At 31.7% G+C, this 9,593-nt stretch overlaps 1 protein-coding gene across 1 annotated transcript; it reads left to right on the plus strand.

Annotated features, from left to right (window-relative positions):
* The first annotated feature begins 1,214 nt into the window (after positions 1-1,214).
* On the plus strand, positions 1,215-7,800 carry LOC101507864 (potassium transporter 8-like). Its single transcript, XM_004489245.4, has 8 exons — positions 1,215-1,771; positions 1,866-2,358; positions 2,932-2,985; positions 4,956-5,216; positions 5,305-5,357; positions 5,743-5,866; positions 6,137-6,391; positions 6,792-7,800. Exons 1-8 carry the CDS (start codon positions 1,733-1,735, stop codon positions 7,676-7,678), a joined length of 2,166 nt encoding a protein of 721 aa, XP_004489302.2. The 5' UTR covers positions 1,215-1,732; the 3' UTR covers positions 7,679-7,800.
* Positions 7,801-9,593: the final 1,793 nt, after the last annotated feature.

Raw genomic sequence — 9,593 nt, forward strand, 5'->3', positions numbered from 1 at the left:
CTCTTTCTCTCTCCTCATGACCTACAATTCCCTCTTAACATTTTCTTCATATCCTCTCTCTCTCTCTCATGTGTGATAAATAATACTACAACAATTGCTTCTCTTCATATTCTCTTTCATCATCAAATATTCCCTCAACATAGAATCTCAAATCACAAACAATCATTTTATAAACAACAACACAAAATAAAAACACTTCCTAATTAATAATTATTCTCTTTATCTCACAATATAGTTAAACTATTTGATAGTTTTATGCATATTAAAAAAATTGTATAAATAAAATATTATTACATATTTAGCTCATAAAGTATTAATCTTAGTCATTTTTGGACAAAATGTTATATTATAGTAGTGAATAATGTAGATAAACATGATAATTAATGAATTATTGATTGATTAGTACATAGATAACGTTACTATTATCATTGAATACAAATTAATACTAGTGCATTTTAAGTATTTTAAATTGATAAATAATACAAGCCGAAATAAAGTTAAAAATTTCTATTTATTATTTTCTGAAAAATTAAAGATAGTAAAAAATGAAGAAGGTATAAATGAAATCTAGCAACATGATCAAATAATCCTATTATGGTAGCGTGTTTATGCCAAAAACTCAAATTATATTAGTGATTGTGCAAAGAAAAATTATTAATGTATAAATAGATTAATATATTACTACCACATAAATATTATCATTATTGAACGAATACTTAATACTTTTTAAATGTTTTAAATTGATAAATAAATTCAAGTCAAGTGAAAAATTCAAAAATTATAAATATTATACACATATATAAAATAATTTTACTACATATAAAACAAAATATCATCTCGAAAAAACATAGAATTTAACAAAATATAAATTTTTTTAACGTCTTTTTATTTTCTTTAATAGAACCACTTTAAACACTAAATATAAATATATCTCCTAATTAAAATTCAAAACATAATATATGATATTATAAAAATTTAATCCTTTTTATTAGACACAAATTAATTTGAGTTTAGAAGTAGTAAGTTACCTATTGCTTAAACAAATAACAATCACTTTTAGTAAAGTAATATACTTAAAATGGAGATAACGAATAAAAAATATTCAGTCTAACATTATTATTGACATTTTCATTGACCTAGCCCTTAAAAAGTATAACCAATTTTTATAAAAAAAAAAATAAAGTTTTCTATAAAACTAAAAACCAAAAAACCAAAAAATCTTACCTTCACCAAGCAACAAACACCTTTCTTCTTTGTTCTCTCTCTCTCTCTCTCTCTCTCTCTCTCTCTCTCTCTCTGTCACACACACATACACACACACACAGAGACACTCAACCATCCACTCAATATTATTCTAATCTCCATTTTTGAAAAGCTCCTTCTCCAACAACAACCTTACCTCGTCACACCACCATTCTCCAAACTCTCTTGTTTGTTGTGTTTCGTGTTTGTTCTTCTTTTGTCTGCATTTGTCCCTCTTTGGTTCAACCACTTTCCCCAACACACTTTTATTTTATTATTATTATTATAAATAAATAAATATATATATAACTAAAAAGAGGGTAAAAAGAAAAGTAGAGTATTATACACTGTACCATTAACAAAAATCACTTTTTGTTTCTTAAAATTTTGGTTATTTCAACTTCGGTGCGTGTTAATTCATAAAGGGTCATCTAAAAATGGTTTCTTTTTAGTTCTTATAGAAGAAATAAAAATTAAAAAAAATCTCATCATGGATCTTGAGTCTGTGATCCACAAGAACCCAATTAAGGTAAGCATGTAACATGTTTGTGTTTATGTTTGTGTGGTTTTGTGCATGTATCAAAATCTCATCATGGTGTTTTTTGTGTGTGTGTGTGTTGTAGGAGGAATCATGGAAGACAGTGTTGGTTTTGGCTTATCAAAGTTTAGGAGTTGTGTATGGAGATTTAAGCACTTCTCCACTTTATGTTTACAAAAGCACTTTTGCTGAGGATATTCAACACTCAGAGACAAATGAAGAAATCTTTGGTGTGTTATCTTTTGTGTTTTGGACTTTGACACTGATTCCACTTCTTAAGTATGTGTTCATTGTTTTGAGAGCTGATGACAATGGTGAAGGAGGGACTTTTGCTCTTTACTCTTTGCTATGTAGACATGCTCGTGTGAGTTTGATGCCTAATACTCAACTTGCTGATGAGGATTTGACACAGTACACAATGAATGATGAAATTGTTGAAATCAATAAGAAAAATGTTGGGTCTCGATTGAAATCATTGTTGGAGAAACATAGGGTGCTTCAAAGGGTGTTGCTTGTTCTTGCTTTGATAGGGACATGCATGGTTATTGGTGATGGTGTTCTCACACCAGCAATTTCTGGTACTTTGTGATTTCTGATACAATAATACTTTGTGCATGTTTGGGTTCACAATGAGTTTGACTGTTGAGGAAATCACTGTGGCACCGTGATTTTGTCAGCTTTGATTTGCTTATGTTTCAGTGAATTTGACGATTGGCAAAATCGTTGTGGCACCGTGATTTTGTCATCTCCGATTTCTGCATGTTTGGAATCACAGTGAGTTTGACAATTGATGAAATCATGGTGGCATCGTGATTTTCTCAGCTCCCAAATTGTGCATGTGTTTGAATCACAATGAGTTTGAAGATTGAAGAAATCATGGTGGCACTGTGATTTTGTTAGCTCTGATTTGTGCATGTTTGCAATCACAATGAGTTTAAAGATTGACAAAATCACGGTGGCACCTTGATTCTATTAGCTCGAACTGTAGTTTTTGCCAAAATTGTAGTGATTCATCGTAATTCTGGCCAATTCACCGTCAATCCAAATCCAAACATGCATGTTGTGATTTCGTTGAAAACAGTTAACATATTCGATCTTGGTGGGGACTCACTTTTTGTTGCCTTTTCTGTTTTTTTTGCCATTTTTTGCAGTTTTTTCTGCTATATCAGGTTTAGAGCTTTCCATGTCTAAAGAGCAGCACAAATGTAAGTTCCTTTTTCAAAAAAAAAACTTGTTTTTTTCTTCAAAAAATTCTTCTTTTGCTTCCATTTTGTTCTTATTTTTCTTCTTCAAACTTTGAATTCAATAGTGATAACTGATAATCTAACTTGTGTATTAGGGAGTTTAAGCTTTAATTACTATATGTGGAGTCCTTTTGGATAATCTGAGTCAGATAGACAAAGTTTTTCAATTTTTTAATACACAACTAGGAGTTTTTTATTCAATCACCAATTTTTTTATTTTGATGATACTAAATGTAGCTTACAATTGCAGATTAAACTATTTAATTTATTTCACAGAATCCAACTTTGATGATGAGTTGTTATCAAAAAGCTTGGTATCATGAACAATTCTTAGGAATATGTTCTCACAATAATAATTAACAAGTTTAGAATATATAATCCTCACTGCTTGCACCTTGTTGTAATATGTGACATTGCAATTGTCTAATGGTATATATGCTGTAAAGATAATAAGATTGTAAAAAGTTTTGTTTGGTATCAAAATGGATTTGTTTAATGCATATGAATAAAATCATATTTTAAAACCATTTCCTTTCAGGTAACTAACTATTACTTGTTGTTTAAATTAGTGGAAGAAAATGGAGAACCAATCTCAATCTCAAAGTCACTTTTGTGTTAAAAACGTGTATCTGAATATGTAAAAAATAAAACATGTGGTTAAGATATAAAGTTAAGTAATAAAGAAGATCGTGTATGAAAAAAAAGTTAGTTCTTGTATGAAAGTTAAGCTTTCATTAGATTATAGTAAATTACTACTCTGGAATGAAATATAAGCAAAAATTGTAACTGAAAAGTTCATGTATCTGTTATTAAATTAAGACCAGATACAACAACTTTTCAGTTGCTATTTTTGTTTATATTCCATTATGGAGGAAGTGTAATATAAAACACTGGTTTGGATGAAACTTCATTCCATAAATCCCTGTGGATCAATCTTAAAAAGTCATTGATTATGTGATTGGATACAAAATTAGGTATGTTACTATTAGACTGGTCATGAACAGTGTGAGCAATACTATTTTGATTTATAAATAATAATTATCTATGGTAACAAAAATAAATCTTGGCCTAATTCTGTCAACTTCAAAAAAGTTGTAGTTGTTTCAAATACTAGCATGAAGTCACCCCCCCAATAATCTAATTACACTTTTATATATTGACCTAACTTTTTCCTTGACTATTATTTTGTTTTATAGAAAAGGTCATTTGAATCATTGTGCCTAGCAACTTCAATGATATTTTTTTTTCTCTTTTGTTAACCCCTATTTCTTGATTTATTTTACATGTAGTTCTTTTGCTAGAGGGTAATAGCACTTTTCTCATTTTAATAATTTAATCTCACACCTTTCAAATTTTGAAAACTTCTGGCAATGTGTTCTAAAATTATGACTTGATGATTTATGGACTAGAAAAATTACCATTGGTAGTTAATATACTTTTTTATATAATTGTATTTGTGAGACAATACTGTAAAAGTCTAAGCATTCAATCAGTGATTTACATTTGAGCTCTGTATGGGTAAACAACTTAATTAAGTGCTTATAGCATAAACACTTATCATATAAGTGCTTATGTATAACAATATAAGCTATTTTTATAACAAAAGATAAAATAAAGTTACACTGTTTTAATATAAGTTATAAGAAGTTGTTTTCATATGCTATTTTGAAGAGCTTATGGAAATAAGATGAACAAAGCTTATAGACAAATCATAATCTATTTCCATTAGCTCTCTCGAATAGTCTCACAAGTCACAAGTGCTCATGTTAGTAGATAAGCTCAAATAAGTCAATCCCAATAAACCCTTGATGGTTAATTTTTCTCTTTATTATAGTATATGTTCTTCAACAAACACTAAAATTAGAAAATTTCTATTTGTTGTACATTTGATTTTGTTCCTACCGTTACATTGATGTAATTTGATTTTGCAGATGTGGAGGTTCCGGTTGCATGTATAATACTAATATTTTTATTCGCCCTTCAACATTACGGCACTCACCGTGTTGGATGTCTCTTCGCACCGGTTGTGTTGACCTGGCTGATATGCATCAGCACTATCGGTGTTTATAATATAATCCACTGGAATCCACATGTTTATGAAGCTCTCTCTCCATACTACATGTTCAAATTTCTTAAAAAGACTCAATGGGGAGGATGGATGTCCTTAGGTGGGATTCTATTGTGTATAACAGGTATGAAGAAAGTGTAGGAAAATTGTGCTCTTGTATGCTTCACATTTGCTTCATCTTTATCTGATATAGTTTTGGCTCGATGTTTCAGGCTCAGAAGCTATGTATGCCGATTTAGGACACTTTTCGCAGTTGTCTATTAAGGTAAACAAATAAGCGAAGCCTTTTATTTGGCATGTATAATTAGTGTTATCGAATGGTGGTTATGGCGGCTCCATGGGGAAAGCAGTGGTGGGATTTCAACAATCCACAATGGTCATTTTACACGTGACGGCGGCCACAAATATTGGATTTTGTCCTCTCCGCCATGGACTGCCATCTGGCATCGACGACACTGCTTATAATTCAACGTTTGCGTTACATGCGACACAATGAATTAAATTGCAAATTTTTTTCTTATCATTGATAACTAAGTATTAATGCTTTTAGATAAATCATTCATGGATATCAAGCTCATGGAATGTTTACTTTGATATGAAGCCAAGGGAAAATAATCAATTATTTTAACAAAAAAGTCATTTACATGCAGATTGCTTTCACCTTCTTGGTATACCCTTCCTTGATCCTAGCATATATGGGACAAGCTGCATATCTTTCCAAGCATCATTCCAATGAAAGTGACTATAGAATTGGGTTTTATGTGTCTGTACCAGGTAGGTTCTCTTCAATATTCTCTACAAGCATATATTCAACGAACGAGGCATGCATTATTGTGTAAATCTATCTTACATTGACAACCACCAAAAACTCATTATTTTGCCACTTAATACAAGCAAATTCAATATGCACTTATGAAAGTGGGATGACGTGACAAAATAGTGGACCGTAATTGGATGTGAGTGTGAAACTAGTTTAAATTGATCGAGCATGTCCATTAAACTCTTAGCTGTATATCTTACATTTTCTTTTTCCTGTTTTTTCAGTAAAACTTAGATGGCCTGTTCTTGGAATTGCAATACTTCAAGCTGTGGTTGGAAGTCAAGCTATCATCACTGGAACTTTTTCGATAATCAAACAGTGTTCCTCTTTAGGGTGCTTCCCAAAAGTCAAAATTGTTCATACATCATCCAAGATGCATGGCCAGATTTACATTCCTGAGATCAACTGGAGTTTGATGCTTCTTTGCTTGGCTGTTACCATTGGGTTTCGAGATACCAAACGCATGGGAAATGCAGCAGGTACACTCCGTCATTATGGAATAATTTTATGAGTTTTTCATTCCAATTGCATCTCAAAACTGTGACTACATTGATGTGCTATATCATTCTATGTTTCTTCTTGGGTGATCAAGCATCTTAAGCTATCCAACACTAACACTTCAAATTGAAGGTGTGCTCTGCTCGATGTCACACGTGGTTGAGATTGACATGATACTGATTCATGCGGCTACATTCAATTACTTTTATTTTCGTAAATTATTATTGGTGTCTACATGTTTATTAGTATCATGTTTGATGTTTGTGTCAGTGTTATGTCCATACACTTCGATGTCTGTGTTGATGCTTCGTATATTAACTCTAGTTGCAATGAAATTTGAAATGTATTTTAAAGGATCATTTGTTTTCTTTCGATAAACAGGTTTGGCTGTTATAACTGTCATGCTGGTGACCACATGCTTGATGTCTCTAGTTATAGTCTTATGTTGGCATAAAAGTGTAGTTCTAGCTATATGCTTTATATTGTTCTTTGGCTCCATTGAAGCACTCTATTTCTCTGCATCCCTCATCAAGTTCCTTGAAGGTGCTTGGGTCCCTATTGCCCTCTCATTCATCTTTCTTATCATCATGTATGTGTGGCACTATGGCACAATTAAGAAGTATGAGTTTGATGTTCAAAATAAGGTCCCGATCAATTGGCTCCTCGGTTTAGGCCCGACTCTAGGTATTGTCAGGGTTAAGGGAATCGGCCTCATACACACCGAGCTTGTATCCGGGATCCCGGCTATTTTTTCTCATTTTGTTACCAATCTTCCTGCTTTTCATCAAGTTGTAATCTTCCTATGCATCAAATCTGTCCCGGTACCGCATGTTACACCTCGAGAAAGATTCTTAGTTGGTAGAATTGGTCCAAAGGAATATAGGCTCTATAGGTGCATAGCACGATATGGCTACCGTGACGTTCACAAGGATGATATGGAGTTTGAGAAAGATCTTATTTGCAGCATAGCAGAATTTATCCGATCTGACACTTCCGAATACGGTATAGGCTTAGGAAGTTTCGAAGATGATACAAAGATGACAGTCGTTGGAACTTCAGGGTCAAACTCAGAAGGCGTGAGGATTTCGGAAGATGACCAAGATAATAATTCTCAAATAGAAGGAACTTCGGAGTTGAAGGAAGTTAAGTCGCCCGAAAGAGTGAAGAAGAGAGTGAGATTTGTCGTGCCGGATAGTCCACGGATCGATATGGATACAAGGGAGGAATTGCTTGAACTAATGGAAGCAAAAGAAGCAGGAATACCGTGACGTTCACAAGGATGATATGGAGTTTGAGAAAGATCTTATTTGCAGCATAGCAGAATTTATCCGATCTGACACTTCCGAATACGGTATAGGCTTAGGAAGTTTCGAAGATGATACAAAGATGACAGTCGTTGGAACTTCAGGGTCAAACTCAGAAGGCGTGAGGATTTCGGAAGATGACCAAGATAATAATTCTCAAATAGAAGGAACTTCGGAGTTGAAGGAAGTTAAGTCGCCCGAAAGAGTGAAGAAGAGAGTGAGATTTGTCGTGCCGGATAGTCCACGGATCGATATGGATACAAGGGAGGAATTGCTTGAACTAATGGAAGAAAAAGAAACAGGAATGGCATTTATAATGAGTCATTCATATGTGAGAGCAAAAAGAGGATCAAGTTGGATAAAGAAAGCTGTTATTAATTATGGTTATGATTTCTTAAGGAGAAACTCTAGAGGACCAAGTTATGCATTAAGTTTACCTCATGCATCTACCTTAGAGGTAGGTATGATTTATCACGTATGACTTTTTGGATAGTATATCTTTGTATCTAGTGATCTTATACATGATAATTGGTGGCATTTTGTATAGTAGTGACCCTCTAAGTCAAGCTTCTTTATGAGTAAAAGGTGTTAATAATTTGTATTTTCTTTGTACATAAATAAGCTATTTTCATCCCCACCATGGATATGAAATGTAGATATTGAAGGGAGTCTTTTGAATGAGAATGAGAAAATTCTTTAAAAAAGGGTTAATATTCCATGTAGCAATATCAAACCATAGTTTTAAATTAAAATTATGATTTTAAATTACGGTTGCGGTGATTATGGTTGTCTTGATTTATTGCCATTGTTATGGTGTGACTTTAATTTTTTTTTATTAATCGTAAACAACACTTCAAGGGTTTAATTTCTACTACTAACCCTACCACTAATATTTTTCTTTCCTTGTTGATTGAAGTATTATATTTAGAGAGACTGTAAGTGTGGTTACAAGATTTGAACACACCATTTAAAAATATAAACAAAAAAGAAAAGATGCAAAAGAAGAAATAATTAAATAATATATATTTCTAAAATAATTAAATGATATATACTTTTTTGTATGTGTGTCTAAATAATTTTTATTTAGAGTTGTGACCTCCTAAGTATTTTTCTCATATTTAACTTAGTGGCAATTTTTTTTAATTATAAAAAGAGGCTAATTAGTAGTTATAGCTTGATCATGTGATATTGGATAGCTCTCTTTAAATAATTTACCTATAATGCTTTGTAAAAAGAAAATACCTATAATGGTTATAACAAATGCAAATGTATTTTTTAGTTCTTTTACACAAATTTCTAAATAAAAAGAAAAAGAAAAAGGAGTGTTTAATTAGATTCTTAAAGAAAAATGGCAATCATATATAGGAATCTTCTCAAAGATGGGAGTTTAATATTCTTCGGCTTCCTTTTTCTTTAATTTTTTTTCCTAACTCTCTTTATCTTTCCTTTTTTTACTAATAAATCACCTCTAGTCTTTAGATTTAATTTACAAACTTTAACTTTATATTTTCTGTAATAACATTAATTTCTTCTTTTTTGGGCGCTCTTTTCCTATTTTAATTTAAATTCTAAATGTTTATTCATTTTCATTATGAATACTTATAACTTGCTTTCAGATAATGAATTTTTCTTTTCTTTTCTTTTCTTTTCATTATTTTCAAAGTGATGATACACTAAAAGGCTTCACCACGTGATTGGTAAGGTTGCATGTAGCGTAACATAAACGTTACTAAATGGACTTAAAAAAGAGAACGCAGGTTTGTATATTTTGACCACAAAAGACGCAACAAAATAAAAATAAAAATAAAGGAGTGAAAATTCCCATAGCGAATGAATGGACTATCTCTTAATAATAGTATTTGTATTTAGTTTTGCATTG

Source organism: Cicer arietinum, chromosome 2 (assembly GCF_000331145.2).
Source record: "Cicer arietinum cultivar CDC Frontier isolate Library 1 chromosome 2, Cicar.CDCFrontier_v2.0, whole genome shotgun sequence".
Lineage (NCBI taxonomy): Eukaryota > Viridiplantae > Streptophyta > Magnoliopsida > Fabales > Fabaceae > Cicer > Cicer arietinum.

Bases quoted from the DNA above. Each gene is read 5' to 3' on its own strand.
- LOC101507864 (XM_004489245.4), top strand. From the start codon at position 1,733: ATGGATCTTGAGTCTGTGATCCACAAGAACCCAATTAAG. The intron at 1,772-1,865 runs GTAAGCATGTAA...TGTGTGTTGTAG, and splicing joins TCCACAAGAACCCAATTAAG to GAGGAATCATGGAAGACAGT. The intron at 6,392-6,791 runs GTACACTCCGTC...TTCGATAAACAG, and splicing joins ACGCATGGGAAATGCAGCAG to GTTTGGCTGTTATAACTGTC.